Below are 19,453 nucleotides of genomic sequence, written 5' to 3'. Positions count from 1 at the left end.
TATAGGAGGAGAAGTCAGTGCTGACATATATATATATATAGGAGGAGGAGAAGTCAGCGCAGACATATATATATGGAGGAGGAGGAGGAGAAGTCAGCGCAGACATATATATATATAGGAGGAGGAGAAGTCAGCGCAGACATATATATATGGAGGAGGAGGAGAAGTCAGCGCAGACATATATATATATATAGGAGGAGGAGAAGTCAGCGCAGACATATATATATATAGGAGGAGGAGAAGTCAGCGCAGACATATATATATAGGAGGAGAAGTCAGCGCAGACATATATATATATATATAGGAGGAGGAGAAGTCAGCGCAGACATATATATATATATATATATATATAGGAGGAGGAGAAGTCAGCGCAGACATATATATATATAGGAGGAGGAGAAGTCAGCGCAGACATATATATATATAGGAGGAGAAGTCAGCGCAGACATATATATATATATATATATAGGAGGAGGAAAAGTCAGCGCAGACATATATATATATATAGGAGGAGAAGTCAGCGCAGACATATATATATATAGGAGGAGGAGAAGTCAGCGCAGACATATATATATATATATATATATAGGAGGAGGAGAAGTCAGCGCAGACATATATATATATAGGAGGAGGAGAAGTCAGCGCAGACATATATATATAGGAGGAGGAGAAGTCAGCGCAGACATATATATATATATAGGAGGAGGAAAAGTCAGCGCAGACATATATATATATATATAGGAGGAGGAGAAGTCAGCGCAGACATATATATATAGGAGGAGGAGAAGTCAGCGCAGACATATATATATATATAGGAGAAGAAGTCAGCGCAGACATATATATATATATAGGAGGAGGAGAAGTCAGCGCAGACATATATATATATATAGGAGGAGAAGAAGTCAGCGCAGACATATATATATATAGGAGGAGAAGTCAGCGCAGACATATATATATATACAGGAGGAGGAGAAGTCAGCGCAGACATATATATATATATAGGAGGAGAAGAAGTCAGCGCAGACATATATATATATAGGAGGAGGAGAAGTCAGCGCAGACATATATATATATATAGGAGGAGGAGAAGTCAGCGCAGACATATATATATATATAGGAGGAGAAGAAGTCAGCGCAGACATATATATATATATAGGAGGAGAAGTCAGCGCAGACATATATATATATAGGAGGAGGAGAAGTCAGCGCAGACATATATATAAATATATATAGGAGGAGAAGTCAGCGCAGACATATATATATATAGGAGGAGAAGTCAGCGCAGACATATATATATATATATAGGAGGAGAAGCCAGCGCAGACATATATATATATATATATATATATAGGAGGAGGAGGAGAAGTCAGCGCAGACATATATATATAGGAGGAGAAGTCAGCGCAGACATATATATATATAGGAGGAGGAGAAGTCAGCGCAGACATATATATATATATATAGGAGGAGGAGAAGTCAGCGCAGACATATATATATATATATATACAGGAGGAGGAGAAGTCAGCGCAGACATATATATATATAGGAGGAGGAGAAGTCAGCGCAGACATATATATATATATAGGAGGAGGAGAAGTCAGCGCAGACATATATATATATATAGGAGGAGAAGAAGTCAGCGCAGACATATATATATATAGGAGGAGAAGTCAGCGCAGACATATATATATATACAGGAGGAGGAGAAGTCAGCGCAGACATATATATATATATAGGAGGAGAAGAAGTCAGCGCAGACATATATATATATAGGAGGAGGAGAAGTCAGCGCAGACATATATATATATATAGGAGGAGGAGAAGTCAGCGCAGACATATATATATATATAGGAGGAGAAGAAGTCAGCGCAGACATATATATATATATAGGAGGAGAAGTCAGCGCAGACATATATATATATAGGAGGAGGAGAAGTCAGCGCAGACATATATATATATAGGAGGAGGAGAAGTCAGTGCAGACATATATATATATAGGAGGAGGAGAAGTCAGCGCAGACATATATATATATAGGAGGAGGAGAAGTCAGCGCAGACATATATATATATACAGGAGGAGGAGAAGTCAGCGCAGACATATATATATATATAGGAGGAGAAGTCAGCGCAGACATATATATATATATAGGAGGAGAAGTCAGCGCAGACATATATATATATAGGAGGAGAAGTCAGCGCAGACATATATATATATATAGGAGGAGAAGTCAGTGCAGACATATATATATATAGGAGGAGAAGAAGTCAGCGCAGACATATATATATATAGGAGGAGGAGAAGTCAGCGCAGACATATATATATATACAGGAGGAGGAGAAGTCAGCGCAGACATATATATATATAGGAGGAGGAGAAGTCAGCGCAGACATATATATATATATAGGAGGAGGAGAAGTCAGCGCAGACATATATATATATAGGAGGAGAAGTCAGCGCAGACATATATATATATATAGGAGGAGAAGTCAGCGCAGACATATATATATAGGAGGAGAAGTCAGCGCAGACATATATATATATATAGGAGGAGAAGTCAGCGCAGACATATATATATAGGAGGAGGAGAAGTCAGCGCAGACATATATATATATAGGAGGAGGAGTCAGCGCAGACATATATATATATATAGGAGGAGAAGTCAGCGCAGACATATATATATATAGGAGGAGGAGAAGTCAGCGCAGACATATATATATATAGGAGGAGAAGTCAGCGCAGACATATATATATAGGAGGAGGAGAAGTCAGCGCAGACATATATATATAGGAGGAGGAGAAGTCAGCGCAGACATATATATATATATAGGAGGAGAAGTCAGCGCAGACATATATATATAGGAGGAGGAGAAGTCAGCGCAGACATATATATATATATAGGAGGAGAAGTCAGCGCAGACATATATATATATATAGGAGGAGGAGAAGTCAGCGCAGACATATATATATATATAGGAGGAGGAGAAGTCAGCGCAGACATATATATATAGGAGGAGGAGAAGTCAGCGCAGACATATATATATAGGAGGAGGAGAAGTCAGCGCAGACATATATATATATAGGAGGAGGAGAAGTCAGCGCAGACATATATATATATATATATATAGGAGGAGAAGTCAGCGCAGACATATATATATATATATAGGAGGAGAAGTCAGCGCAGACATATATATATAGGAGGAGGAGAAGTCAGCGCAGACATATATATATATAGGAGGAGGAGAAGTCAGCGCAGACATATATATATATATAGGAGGAGGAGAAGTCAGCGCAGACATATATATATATAGGAGGAGGAGAAGTCAGCGCAGACATATATATATAGGAGGAGAAGTCAGCGCAGACATATATATATATAGGAGGAGGAGAAGTCAGCGCAGACATATATATATATATATATATATATATATATATATAGGAGGAGGAGAAGTCAGCGCAGACATATATATATATAGGAGGAGGAGAAGTCAGCGCAGACATATATATATATACAGGAGGAGGAGAAGTCAGCGCAGACATATATATATATATATATATATATAGGAGGAGGAGAAGTCAGCGCAGACATATATATATATATAGGAGGAGAAGTCAGCGCAGACATATATATATATATATAGGAGGAGAAGTCAGCGCAGACATATATATATATAGGAGGAGGAGAAGTCAGCGCAGACATATATATATATAGGAGGAGGAGAAGTCAGCGCAGACATATATATATAGGAGGAGGAGAAGTCAGCGCAGACATATATATATATATAGGAGGAGAAGTCAGCGCAGACATATATATATATATAGGAGGAGGAGAAGTCAGCGCAGACATATATATATATATAGGAGGAGAAGTCAGCGCAGACATATATATATATATAGGAGAAGAAGTCAGCGCAGACATATATATATATAGGAGGAGAAGTCAGCGCAGACATATATATATAGGAGGAGAAGTCAGCGCAGACATATATATATATACAGGAGGAGGAGAAGTCAGCGCAGACATATATATATATAGGAGGAGAAGTCAGCGCAGACATATATATATATATATATATATAGGAGGAGGAGAAGTCAGCGCAGACATATATATATATACAGGAGGAGAAGTCAGCGCAGACATATATATATATAGGAGGAGGAGAAGTCAGCGCAGACATATATATATATACAGGAGGAGGAGAAGTCAGCGCAGATATATATATATATAGGAGGAGAAGTCAGCGCAGACATATATATATATAGGAGGAGGAGAAGTCAGCGCAGATATATATATATATAGGAGGAGAAGTCAGCGCAGACATATATATATATAGGAGGAGAAGTCAGCGCAGACATATATATATATATATATATATATAGGAGGAGGAGAAGTCAGCGCAGACATATATATATATAGGAGGAGAAGTCAGCGCAGACATATATATATATATAGGAGGAGGAGAAGTCAGCGCAGACATATATATATATAGGAGGAGAAGTCAGCGCAGACATATATATATAGGAGGAGGAGAAGTCAGCGCAGACATATATATAAATATATATAGGAGGAGAAGTCAGCGCAGACATATATATATATAGGAGGAGAAGTCAGCGCAGACATATATATATATAGGAGGAGAAGTCAGCGCAGACATATATATATAGGGGGAGAAGTCAGCGCAGACATATATATATATATATAGGAGGAGGAGAAGTCAGCGCAGACATATATATATATATAGGAGGAGAAGTCAGCGCAGACATATATATATATATAGGAGGAGAAGTCAGCGCAGACATATATATATATATATATAGGAGAAGTCAGCGCAGACATATATATATATAGGAGGAGGAGAAGTCAGCGCAGACATATATATATATAGGAGGAGGAGAAGTCAGCGCAGACATATATATATATAGGAGGAGGAGAAGTCAGCGCAGCCAGCGGGCTTGTATAGTTATACAGGTATATATATATATATATGTATTATATGGGGCGGGAACCCCTTGGTGACTGGACGATAATATTTTGGCCCTCGGTACCTTGTTGGGGTGCACAGCGCGGCGGAGATTCTCCATCCATTTATCCCGTTCAGCTGCGGAGCGACATGAGAAACATTTACTACCAGAGGACGCAGTAACCTGCAGGAGAGAGAAAGCAGTCAGCTGACAGCACAGACCCCCCCCAAACAGACAGACCCCCCCAAACAGACCCCCGCAAACAGACAGACCCCCCCAAACAGACCCCCGCAAACAGACAGACCCCCCCAAACAGACAGACCCCCGCAAACAGACAGACCCCCCCCAAACAGACAGACCCCCCCAAACAGACAGACCCCCCCAAACAGACAGACCCCCCCAAACAAACAAACTCCCCCAAAGAGACAGACCCCCCCAAACAGACAGACCCCCCAGACAGACCCCCCAAACAGACAGACCCCCCAAACAGACAGACCCCCCCAAACAGACAGACTCCCCCAAAGAGACAGACCCCCCAAACAGACAGACTCCCCCAAAGAGACAGACCCCCCAAACAGACAGACTCCCCAAACAGACAGACCCCCCAAACAGACAGACCCCCCCCCAAAGAGACAGACCCCCCCCAAACAGACAGACCCCCCAAACAGACAGACCCCCCCAAACAGACAGACCCCTCAAACAGACAGACCCCCCTAAACAGACAGACCCCCGCAAACAGACAGACCCCCCCAAACAGACAGACCCCCCCAAACAGACCCCCCAGACAGACCCCCCCCAAACAGACAGACCCCCCCAAACAGACAGACCCCCCCAAAGAGACAGACCCCCCAAACAGACAGACCCCCCAAACAGACAGACCCCCCAAAGAGACAGACTCCCCCAAAGAGACAGACCCAAACAGACAGACCCCCCAAACAGACAGACCCCCCAAACAGACCGACTCCCCCAAACAGACAGACCCCCCAAACAGACAGACCCCCCAAACAGACAGACCCCCCCCACAAACAGACTCCCCCAAACAGACAGAGCCCCCCAATGTCGACAGCAAGGCTGACTGATCAGGAAGACCCCTAGGATTGCCCCCTCCCTGCCGGCTGACCCTAACGGGGAGCAAACAAGCACTGACAGCCCCGCCCCCCCCCCCCCGTGTAATGGTGGGGAACGGGGAGCAAACAAGCACTGACAGCCCCTCCCCCTCCCCCCCCGTGTAATGGTGGGGAACGGGGAGCAAACAAGCACTGACAGCCCCTCCCCCCCCCCCCCCCCGTGTAATGGTGGGGAAAGGGGAGCAAACAAGCACTGACAGCCCCTCCCCCCCCCCGTGTAATGGTGGGAAACGGGGAGCAAACAACCACTCACAGCCCCTCCCCCCCCCCCCCCCGTGTAATGGTGGGGAGCGGGGAGCAAACAAGCACTGACAGCCCCTCCCCCCCCCCCCCCCGTGTAATGGTGGGGAACGGGGAGCAAACAAGCACTGACAGCCCCTCCCCCCCCGTATAATGGTGGGGAACGGGGACCAAACAAGCACTGACAGCCCCTCCCCCCCCCCGTGTAATGGTGGGGAACGGGGAGCAAACAAGCACTGACAGCCCCTCCCCCCCCCCCCCCCCCCGTGTAATGGTGGGAAACGGGGAGCCAACAAGCACTGACAGCCCCTCCCCCCCCCCCCCCCGTGTAATGGTGGGGAACGGGGAGCAAACAAGCACTGACAGCCCCTCCCCCCCCCCCCCCCCCCGTGTAATGGTGGGGAACGGGGAGCAAACAAGCACTGACAGCCCCTCCCCCCCCGTGTAATGGTGGGGAACGGGGAGCAAACAAGCACTGACAGCCCCTCCCCCCCCCCGTGTAATGGTGGGGAACGGGGAGCAAACAAGCACTGACAGCCCCTCCCCCCCCCCCCCCCCCCGTGTAATGGTGGGGAACGGGGAGCAAACAAGCACTGACAGCCCCTCCCCCCCCCCCGTGTAATGGTGGGGAACGGGGAGCAAACAAGCACTGACAGCCCCTCCCCCCCCCCCCCCCCCCGTGTAATGGTGGGGAGCGGGGAGCAAACAAGCACTGACAGCCCCTCCCCCCCCCGTGTAATGGTGGGGAGCGGGGAGCAAACAAGCACTGACAGCCCCTCCCCCCCCCCCCCCCCCGTGTAATGGTGGGGAGCGGGGAGCAAACAAGCACTGACAGCCCCTCCCCCCCCCCGTGTAATGGTGGGGAACGGGGAGCAAACAAGCACTGACAGCCCCTCCCCCCCCCCGTGTAATGGTGGGGAGCGGGGAGCAAACAAGCACTGACAGCCCCTCCCCCCCCCCCGTGTAATGGTGGGGAACGGGGAGCAAACAAGCACTGACAGCCCCTCCCCCCCCCCCCCCCCCCCCCGTTTAATGGTGGGGAACGGGGAGCAAACAAGCACTGACAGCCCCTCCCCCCCCCCCCCCCCGTGTAATGGTGGGGAACGGGGAGCAAACAAGCACTGACAGCCCCTCACTGTCACCCCCCATAATATCATCTGTCTATATGTAGTATCACCCATCTATATGTAGTATCACCCATCTATATGTAGTATCACCCGTCTATATGTAGTATCACCCGTCTATATGTAATATCATCCATATCACCCATCTATATGTAATATCACCCGTCTATATGTAATATCACCCGTCTATATGTAGTATCACCCATCTATATGTAGTATCACCCATCTATATGTAGTATCACCCGTCTATATGTAGTATCACCCGTCTATATGTAATATCATCCATATCACCCATCTATATGTAATATCACCCGTCTATATGTAATATCACCCGTCTATATGTAGTATCACCCGTCTATATGTAATATCACCCGTCTATATGTAATATCACCCGTCTATATGTAGTATCACCCGTCTATATGTAGTATCACCCGTCTATATGTAGTATCACCCATCTATATGTAGTATCACCCGTCTATATGTAATATCATCCATATCACCCATCTATATGTAATATCACCCGTCTATATGTAGTATCACCCGTCTATATGTAGTATCACCCATCTATATGTAGTATCACCCGTCTATATGTAGTATCACCCGTCTATATGTAATATCACCCGTCTATATGTAGTATCACCCGTCTATATGTAATATCACCCGTCTATATGTAATATCACCCGTCCATATGTAGTATCATCCATATCAACCATCTATATGTAGTATCATCCGTCTATATGTAATACTAGAAAATTTACCCAGCGCTGCCCGGGTATAAAGTGTCAGTGTTATAATTAGATTTGTTCTAAGGTGCCCAGGAGGCCAAGCTAAAGGTATTGTTTCATCTGAGTTAATTAGTGGAATTAGTGTATACCTGTAGTGCATAGTTGGAGGGGTTCTGTATACCAACAATGTATAGTTTTTAGGGGTCTCGCATATCTGTAGTGCATAGTTGGGGGGCTGTATACCTATAGTGTATAGTTGAGGGAGGTCCTGTATACCTGCAGTGTACAGTTGGTGAAGGTCCTGTATACCTGTACTGTATAGTTCGGGGGTCCTGTATACCTGTAGTATATAGTTGGTGCTGTATACCTGTAATGTATAGTTGGTGGAGGTCTTGTATACCTGTAGTTTATAGTTTGAGGGTCCTGGATACCTGTAGTGTTTAACCCTTTAAGGACATGGCCCATTTTCGTTTTTACGTTTTCGGTTTTTCCTCCTTGTGTTTAAAAGGTCATAGCACTTGCATTTTTCCACCTAGAAACCCACATGACCCCTTATTTTTTGCGTCACTAATTGTACTTTGCAATTACAGGCTGAATTTTTGCATAAAGTACAGAAAAAAATTCGAAGTGTGGTGAAATTGAAAAAAAAAACGCATTTCTTTTATTTGGGGGAAATGTGTTTTTACGCCATTCACCCTGGGGTAAAACTGACTTGTTATGCATGTTCCTCAAGTCGTTACGATTAAAACGATATATAACATGTATAACTTATATTGTATCTGATGGCCTGTAAAAAATTCAAACCGTTGTTAACCAATATACGTTCCTTAAAATCGCTCCATTCCCAGGGTTATAGCACTTTTATCCTTTGGTCTATGGGGCTGTGCGAGGTGTCATTTTTTGCGCCATGATGTGATCTTTCTATCGGTACCTTGATTGCCCATATACGTCTTTTTGATCGCTTTTTATTACATTTTTTCTGGATTTGATGCGATCAAAAATGCGCAATTTTGCACTTTGGGATTTTTTTGCGCTGACGCCGTTTACCGTACGAGATCAGGAATGTGATTAATTAATAGTTCGGGCGATTACGCACGCGGCGATAGCAAACATGTTTATTTATTTATTTATTTGTTTACTTTTATTTAAAACCTGGGAAAAGGGGGGTGATTCAGACTTTTATTAGGGGAGGGGGCTTTTTACTATTAACAACACTTTTTTTTTTTTTTTTACACATATACTAGAAGCCCACCTGGGGTTAGGGTTATTCCCCCCTGGGGTTAGGGTTATTCCCCCCTAGGGTTAGGGTTATCCCCCCCCTGGGGTTAGGGTTATTCCCCCCCTGGGGTTAGGGTTATTCCCCCTGGGGGACTTCTAGTATATATACTTTGATCTCTCATAGAGATCTCTGCAGCATAGATATGCTGCAGAGATCCATGAGATCGGCACTCGTTTGCTTTCGGCTGCTGCAGCCGAAAACGAACGAGTGCCGAGCCGAAGACGGCGCCATCTTGGACGCGTCCCCGGCCGGCATCAGTAACGGAGATCGCTCCTCCGGGACAAGGTCCCGGAGGAGCGATCTCCCCCACTAGACACCAGGGAAACGTTGCCTCCGGTAATCGGAGGCAGCTGTCAACTTTGACAGCTGCCTCCGATTAGCTAATTAGCGGGCACGGCGATCAGACCGTGCCCGCTAATAGCGGCGGTCCCGGGCTACACGCGGCACCCGGGATCGCGGCACTTCAAAGCGGGGCCGCGCAAGTGAGGACATAGGACGTACCGGTACGTCCTATGTCCTTAAGAGGATAATTGGAGGAGGTCTTGTATACCTGTAGTATATAGTTCGGGGGTCCTGTATACCTGTAGTAAATAGTTTGAGGGTCCTGTATAACTATAGTATAGAGTTGGTGGAGGTCCTGTATACCTGTAGTGTATAGTTTGAGGTCCTATATACCTGTAGTATATAGCTGGTGGAGTTCCTGTATACCTGTAGTATATTTGGGGTCCTGTATACTTGTAGTATAGAGTTGGTGAAGGTGCTGTATACCTGTATTATAGAGTTGGTGTAGATCCTGTATACCTGTAGTGTATGGTTTTGAGGTCCTGTATATCTGTAGTGTATAGTTTGGGGTCCTATATACCTGTAGTATCTAGTTGGTGGAGTTCCTGTATACCTGAAGTATATAGTTGGTGGAGGTCCTGTATACCTGTAGTATATAGTTTTGGGGTCCTGTATACCTGTAGTATAAAGTTTTGTGGAGGTCCCGTGCACTTGTAGTGTATAGTTTTGGGGTCCTGTATACCTGTAGTGTCCTGTATACCTGCAGGGTTGTATTTACCCATATGGCAGTGTTTTTCAGTCACAGTGTGTCGGTATTGGTCATGTTTGGTATGGGGGTGTTATCCAGTCACAGTATGGCGGTATTGGTCAGGTCTGGTGTGTCGGTGTTATCCAGTCACGTTATGGTGGTATTGGTCAGGTCTGGTTTAGCGGTGTTATCCAGTCACAGTATGGCAGTATTGGTCAGGTCTGATATGATGGTGTTATCCAGTCACAGTATGGTGGTATTGGTCAGCACTGGTGTGGCGGTGTTACCCAGTCACAGTTTGCCGGTATTGGTCAGGTCTGGTATGGCAGTGTTATCCAGTCACAGTATGGCGGTATTGGTCAGGTCTGGTATGAGTGTTATCCAGCACAGTATGGCGGTATTGGTCAGGTCTGGTATGGCAGTGTTATCCAGTCACAGTATGGCGGTATTGGTCAGGTCTGGTATGACAGTGTTATCCAGCACAGTATGGCGGTATTGGTCAGGTCTGGTATGGCAGTGTTATCCAGTCACAGTATGGCGGTATTGGTCAAGTCTGGTATGACAGTGTTATCCAGCACAGTATAGCGGTATTAGTCAGGTCTGGTGTGGCGGTGTTATCCATTCACAGTATGGCGGTATTGGTCAGGTCTGGTATGGCAGTGTTATCCAGTCACAGTATGGCGGTATTGGTCAAGTCTGGTATGACAGTGTTATCCAGCACAGTATAGCGGTATTAGTCAGGTCTGGTGTGGCGGTGTTATCCATTCACAGTATGGCGGTATTGGTCAGGTCTGGTGTGGCAGTGTTATCCAGTCACAGTATGTTGGTATCAGGTCTGGTATAGCAGTGTTATCCAGTCACAATGTGGCGGTATTGGTCAGGTCTGGTGTGGCGGTGTTACCCAGTCACAGTATGGCGGTATTGGTCAGGTCTGGTATGGAGGTGTTATCCAGTCACAGTATGGCGGTATTGGTCAGGTCTGGTATGTAGGTGTTATCCAGTCACAGTATGGCGGTATTGGTCAGGTCTGGCAGTGTTATCCAGTCAAAGTATGGCGGTATTGGTCAGGTCTGGTATGACAGTGTTATCCAGTCACAGTATGGCGGTATTGGTCAGGTCTGGTGTGGCAGTGTTATCCAGTCACAGTATGTTGGTATCAGGTCTGGTATAGCAGTGTTATCCAGTCAAAGTGTGGCGGTATTGGTCAGGTCTGGTGTGGCAGTGTTATCTAGTCACAGTATGGGGGTATTGGTCAGGTCTGGTGTGGCGGTGTTACCCAGTCACAGTATGGCGGTATTGGTCAGGTCTGGTATGGCGGTGTTACCCAGTCACAGTATGGTGGTATTGGTCAGGTCTGGTATGGAGGTGTTATCCAGTCACAGTATGGCGGTATTGGTCAGGTCTGGTATGGAGGTATTATCCAGTCACAGTATGGCGGTATTGGTCAGGTCTGGCAGTGTTATCCAGTCACAGTATGGCGGTATTAGTCAGGTCTGGTATGGCAGTGTTACCCAGTCACAGTTTGGTATACCTGTTGTGCCCTGTATATACATGTACTGTATGGATGGAGTAGGGGGTCCTGTATATACATGTACTGTATAGATGGAGTAGGGGGTCCTGTATACATGTACTGTATAGATGGAGTAGGGGGTCCTGTATATACATGTACTGTATAGATGGAGTAGGGGGTCCTGTATATACATGTACTGTATAGATGGAGTAGGGGGTCCTGTATACATGTACTGTATAGATGGAGTAGGGGGTCCTGTATATACATGTACTGTATAGATGGAGTAGGGGTCCCTGTATATACATGTAATGTATAGATGGAGTAGGGGGCCCTGTATATACATGTACTGTATAGATGGAGTAGGGGGTCCTGTATATACATGTACTGTATAGATGGAGTAGGGGGCCCTGTATATATATGTACTGTATAGATGGAGTAGGGGGCCCTGTATATACATGTACTGTATAGATGGAGTAGGGGGTCCTATATACATGTACTGTATAGATGGAGTAGGGGATCCTGTACATACATGTACTGTATAGATGGAGTAGGGGGTCCTGTATATACCTGTACTGTATAGATGGAGTAGGGGGCCCTGTATATACATGTACTGTATAGATGGAGTAGGGGCTCCTGTATATACATGTACTGTATGGATGGAGTAGGGGGCCCTGTATATACATGTACTGTATGGATGGAGTAGGGGGTCCTGTATACATGTACTGTATAGATGGAGTAGGGGGCCCTGTATATACATGTACTGTATAGTTGGAGTAGGGGGTCCTGTATATACCTGTACTGTATAGATGGAGTAGGGGGGTACTGTATATACATGTACTGTATAGATGGAGTAGGGGGTCCTGTATACCTGTACTGTATGGATGGAGTAGAGGGCCCTGTATATACATGTACTGTATGGATGGAGTAGGGGGTCCTGTATACATGTACTGTATAGATGGAGTAGGGGGCCCTGTATATACATGTACTGTATAGTTGGAGTAGGGGGTCCTGTATATACCTGTACTGTATAGATGGAGTAGGGGGGTACTGTATATACATGTACTGTATAGATGGAGTAGGGGGCCCTGTATATACATGTACTGTATAGTTGGAGTAGGGGGTCCTGTATATACCTGTACTGTATAGATGGAGTAGGGGGGTACTGTATATACATGTACTGTATAGATGGAGTAGGGGGTCCTGTATACCTGTACTGTATAGATGGAGTAGGGGGGTACTGTATATACATGTACTGTATAGATGGAGTAGGGGGTCCTGTATACCTGTACTGTATAGATGGAGTAGGGGGTCCTGTATACATGTACTGTATAGTTGGAGTAGGGGGTCCTGTATACATGTACTGTATAGATGGAGTAGGGGGCCCTGTATACATGTACTGTATAGATGGAGTAGGGGGTCCTGTATACATGTACTGTATAGATGGAGTAGGGGGCCCTGTATATACATGTACTGTATAGTTGGAGTAGGGGGTCCTGTATATACCTGTACTGTATAGATGGAGTAGGGGGGTACTATATATACATGTACTGTATAGATGGAGTAGGGGGTCCTGTATACCTGTACTGTATGGATGGAGTAGAGGGCCCTGTATATACATGTACTGTATGGATGGAGTAGGGGGTCCTGTATACATGTACTGTATAGATGGAGTAGGGGGCCCTGTATATACATGTACTGTATAGTTGGAGTAGGGGGTCCTGTATATACCTGTACTGTATAGATGGAGTAGGGGGGTACTGTATATACATGTACTGTATAGATGGAGTAGGGGGCCCTGTATATACATGTACTGTATAGTTGGAGTAGGGGGTCCTGTATATACCTGTACTGTATAGATGGAGTAGGGGGGTACTGTATATACATGTACTGTATAGATGGAGTAGGGGGTCCTGTATACCTGTACTGTATAGATGGAGTAGGGGGGTACTGTATATACATGTACTGTATAGATGGAGTAGGGGGTCCTGTATACCTGTACTGTATAGATGGAGTAGGGGGTCCTGTATACATGTACTGTATAGTTGGAGTAGGGGGTCCTGTATACATGTACTGTATAGATGGAGTAGGGGGCCCTGTATACATGTACTGTATAGATGGAGTAGGGGGGTCTACCAGTTATTACTGTGGATGTTGTGAGGCAGCTTCCCTAGCAACCATTGCTCCCTGTGAAAATGAAAGCAGTAATCCTATTGGTTGCTAAGGCTCCAACTGCCGTGTCTGCTGCAGCTAATTATATCACCTGTGTGTGCAGTGAGAAGATTTTCCCATTCATCTCTATGGGGCACCTCTCTTTCCCCTCCCCCTCCTGTCCTGTACATCTGGCGGGGACGGGACCTTCGCTATAACCTTCCCGGGCACCCAATGTATCTGTGGGCCAAATTTGGGGTCAAACGGTTCAGGCGTTTGGAAGTCTATAGAGGACAGACAGACAGAAGGACAGACAGACAGACAGAAGGACAGACAGACAGACAGAAGGACAGACAGACAGGACAGACAGAAGGACAGATAGACAGACTTTGATTTTTATGATATAGATCACCCGTCTATTTGTAGTATCATCCGTCTATATGTAGTATCATCCGTCTATATGTAGTATCACCCGTCTATATGTAGTATCACCCGTCTATATGTAGTATCACCCGTCTATATGTAGTATCACCCGTCTATATGTAGTATCACCCGTCTATATGTAGTATCACCCGTCTATATGTAGTATCATCCATCTATATGTAGTATCACCCGTCTATATGTAGTATCACCCGTCTATATGTAGTATCACCCGTCTATATGTAGTATCACCCATCTATATGTAGTATCACCCGTCTATATGTAATATCATCCATCTATATGTAGTATCACCCATCTATATGTAGTATCACCCGTCTATATGTAGTATCACCCGTCTATATGTAGTATCACCCGTCTATATGTAATATCATCCATCTATATGTAGTATCACCCATCTATATGTAGTATCACCCGTCTATTTGTAGTATCATCCGTCTATATGTAGTATCACCCGTCTATATGTAATATCACCCATCTATATGTAATATCACCCGTCTATATGTAATATCACCCGTCTATATGTAGTATCACCCGTCTATATGTAGTATCACCCGTCTATATGTAGTATCACCCATCTATATGTAGTATCACCCGTCTATATGTAGTATCACCCATCTATATGTAGTATCATCCGTCTATATGTAATATCACCCGTCTATAAGTAGTATCACCCATCTATATGTAGTATCATCCGTCTATATGTAGTATCACCCATCTATATGTAGTATCATCCGTCTATATGTAATATCACCCGTCTATAAGTAGTATCACCCATCTATATGTAGTATCATCCGTCTATATGTAGTATTACCCATCTATATGTAGTATCACTCGTCTATATGTAGTATCACCCGTCTATATGTAATATCACCCGTCTATTTGTAGTATCATCCGTCTATATGTAGTATCACCCGTCTATTTGTAGTATCATCCGTCTATATGTAGTATCACCCGTCTATATGTAATATCACCCATCTATATGTAGTATCACCCGTCTATATGTAATATCACCCGTCTATATGTAATATCACCCGTCTATATGTAGTATCACCCGTCTATATGTAGTGTCACCCGTCTATATGTAATATCACCCGTCTATATGTAGTATCACCCGTCTATTTGTAATATCACCCGTCTATATGTAATATCACCCATCTATATGTAATATCACCCATCTATATGTAGTATCACCCGTCTATATGTAGTATCATCCATCTATATGTAGTATCATCCATCTATATGTAGTATCATCCATCTATATGTAGTATCACCCATCTATATGTAGTATCACCCGTCTATATGTAGTATCACCCGTCTATATGTAATATCACCCGTCTATATGTAATATCACCCGTCTATATGTAGTATCACCCGTCTATATGTAGTGTCACCCGTCTATATGTAATATCACCCGTCTATATGTAGTATCACCCGTCTATATGTAATATCACCCGTCTATATGTAGTATCACCCTTCTATATGTAGTATCACCCATCTATATTATCATCCATACCACCCATCTATATGTAGTATCACCCATCTATATGTAGTATCATCCATCTATATGTAGTATCACCCGTCTATATGTAGTATCACCCGTCTATATGTAATATCACCCATCTATATGTAGTATCACCCGTCTATATGTAGTATCACCCGTCTATATGTAGTATCACCCATCTATATGTAGTATCATCCATCTATATGTAGTATCACCCGTCTATATGTAATATCACCCATCTATATGTAGTATCACCCATCTATATGTAGTATCATCCATCTATATGTAGTATCACCCGTCTATATGTAATATCACCCATCTATATGTAGTATCACCCATATATATGTAGTAACGTAAGCCTCATTCCTGAATAACAGTGGTGGAGGTCGGCCTGATCCTCACGTAAGCCTAGCTCCTGGATGGTGGTGGTGGAGGTCGACCTGATCCTCAGGTAAGCCTAGCTCCTGGATGGTGGTGGTGGAGGTCAGCTTGATCCTCAGGTAAGCCTAGCTCCTGGATGGTGGTGGTGGAGGTCGACCTGATCCTCAGGTAAGCCTAGCTCCTGGATGGTGGTGGTGGAGGTCAGCTTGATCCTCAGGTAAGCCTAGCTCCTGGATGGTGGTGGTGGAGGTCGACCTGATCCTCAGGTAAGCCTAGCTCCTGGATGGTGGTGGTGGAGGTCGACCTGATCCTCAGGAAAGCCTAGCACCTGGATGGTGGTGGTGGAGGTCAGCTTGATCCTCAGGTAAGCCTAGCTCCTGGATGGTGGTGGTGGAGGTCGACCTGATCCTCAGGTAAGCCTAGCTCCTGGATGGTGGTGGTGGAGGTCAGCTTGATCCTCAGGTAAGCCTAGCTCTTGGATGGTGGTGGTGGAGGTCGACCTGATCCTCAGGTAAGCCTAGCTCCTGGATGGTGGTGGTGGAGGTCAGCTTGATCCTCAGGTAAGCCTAGCTCCTGCATGGTGGCAGTCGGCCTGATGCTCACGTAAGCCTCGCTCCTGGATGGCGGTGATGGAGGTCGGCCTGATCCTCACGTAAACCCCAGTCCTAGATGGCGGCAGTGGAGGTTGACCTGACCCTCACGTAAGCTTTGCTCCTGGATATTGGCGGTGGAGGTCGGCCTGATCAGCACGTAAGCTTCGCTCCTGGACAGTGGCAGAGGAGATCGGCCTGATCCTCACCTAAGCTTTGCTCCTGGACAGCGGCAGAGGAGGTCGGCCTGAACGTCACATAAGCCTCGCTCCTGGACAGCAGCAGAGGAGGTCGGCCCGATCCTCACGTAAGCCTCGCTCCTGGATGGTGGTGGTAGGCCTGATCCTCATGTAAACTTTACTCATGGATGGCAGTAAAGGTCGACCTGATCCTCACGTAAGCCTCACTCCTGGATGGGGGTGTTGGAGGTCGGCCTGATCCTCACATAAGCCTCGCTCTTGGATGGAGGCGGTGAAGGTCGGCCTGATCCTCACGTAAACAAACTCGCTCCTGGACAGTGGCGGTCGGTCTGATCCTCATTTAAGCCTCGCTCCTGGACAGCGGCGGTAGAGGTCGGCCTGATCCTCAAGTAAGCCTCGCTCATGGATGGCGGCGGTGGAGGTCGACCTAATCCTCACGTAAGTTTTACTCCTAGATGGCGGGGGTGGAGGTCGGCCTGATCCTCATGTAAACCAGCGGCGGTGGCATACTGCCTTTAGCCCGGACTAACAGCTTCTATATGGCCGATTTGAGATTCGTCACATCGGTGCTTACCTAGAAAGCTCTCTCTGTCTCAGCACAAGGAAGGCGGAGTGAGACGTTCTCTGGATCCGCGGTGCTCGGTTATGGTGACACTGAGCAGGATGGTTTCTCATTTAGCAGGTAAGCCTAGATTGGATAATGTGTTGCATGTTACAGTGGTAGGGTCTGTCCTCCGACTCCCATCCCCACAGTTCTGCCATCATCCTTATGTCTAGAAGACAGAAATGTGAGCCCTGCACGCCATGCTGTGACTGGAAGAAGGCACAGAGGCAGTGGCCAGAGATAGTCCCTGTGTTTATGGTATTCCAATACATCTCCCCATGATAGTGGCACCAGATGTAGTACCCTGGATACCACTACATGTATTAGTGATGGCAAAGAGTGATACCGTACAGGAAACTGCAGCTGGTTGTACAGCCATATGTGTATACCGCAACATAAACAACTCCCCCAGGAACGACCATGTTACTACCAGGGCAGGAGATGTATGTACAGCCATGTATTTCCACCCCTGAGGAGCGACCACATGTAACTACCAGGGCAGGAGATGTATGTACAGCCATGTATGTCCACCCCCAAGGAGCGACCACATGTAACTACCAGGGCAGGAGATGTATGTACAGCCATATGTGTCCATCCCCTGAGGAGCGACCACATGTAACTACCAGGGCAGGAGATGTATGTACAGCCATATGTGTCCATCCCCTGAGGAGCGACCACATGTAACTACCAGGGCAGGAGATGTATGTACAGCCATATGTCCACCCCTGAGGAGCGACCACCTGTAACTACCAGGGCAGGAGATGTATGTACAGCATGTATGTCCACCCCTGAGGAGCGACCACATGTAACTACCAGGGCAGGAGATGTATGTACAGCCATATGTGTCCATCCCCTGAGGAGCGACCACATGTAACTACCAGGGCAGGAGATGTATGTACAGCCATATGTGTCCATCCCCTGAGGAGCGACCACATGTAACTACCAGGGCAGGAGATGTATGTACAGCCATATGTCCACCCCTGAGGAGCGACCACCTGTAACTACCAGGGCAGGAGATGTATGTACAGCCATGTATGTCCACCCCTGAGGAGCGACCACATGTAACTACCAGGGCAGGAGATGTATGTACAGCCATGTATGTCCACCCCCGAGGAGCGACCACATGTAACTACCAGGGCAGGAGATGTATGTACAGCCATGTATGTCCACCCCTGAGGAGCGACCACATGTAACTACCAGGGCAGGAGATGTATGTACAGTCATGTATGTCCACCCCTGAGGAGCGACCACATGTAACTACCAGGGCAGGAGATGTATGTACAGCCATGTATGTCCACCCCTGAGGAGCGACCACATGTAACTACCAGGGCAGGAGATGTATGTACAGCCATGTATGTCCACCCCTGAGGAGCGACCACACGTAACTACCAGGGCAGGAGATGTATGTACAGCCATGTATGTCCACCCCTGAGGAGCGACCACATGTAACTACCAGGGCAGGAGATGTATGTACAGCCATGTATGTCCATCCCCTGAGGAGCGACCACATGTAACTACCAGGGCAGGAGATGTATGTACAGCCATGTATGTCCACCCCTGAGGAGCGACCACATGTAACTACCAGGGCAGGAG

General features: G+C 46.1%; 1 protein-coding gene across 1 annotated transcript in view; it reads right to left on the bottom strand.

Annotated features, from left to right (window-relative positions):
• DAB2IP (DAB2 interacting protein) overlaps nt 1-19,453 on the bottom strand; it is a 215,140-nt gene that overhangs the window by 141,936 nt on the left and 53,751 nt on the right. Inside the window, 1 exon segment of the mRNA XM_069986386.1 lies at nt 5,045-5,143. Within this exon segment, the coding sequence (XP_069842487.1) occupies nt 5,045-5,143 (99 nt within the window).

This window comes from Dendropsophus ebraccatus, chromosome 10 (genome assembly GCF_027789765.1).
Source record: "Dendropsophus ebraccatus isolate aDenEbr1 chromosome 10, aDenEbr1.pat, whole genome shotgun sequence".
In the NCBI taxonomy this organism is placed as follows: Eukaryota; Metazoa; Chordata; class Amphibia; order Anura; family Hylidae; genus Dendropsophus; species Dendropsophus ebraccatus.
The sequence above is the reverse complement of the archived record's forward strand: the minus strand, read 5'-3'. Positions and strand labels throughout refer to the sequence as shown.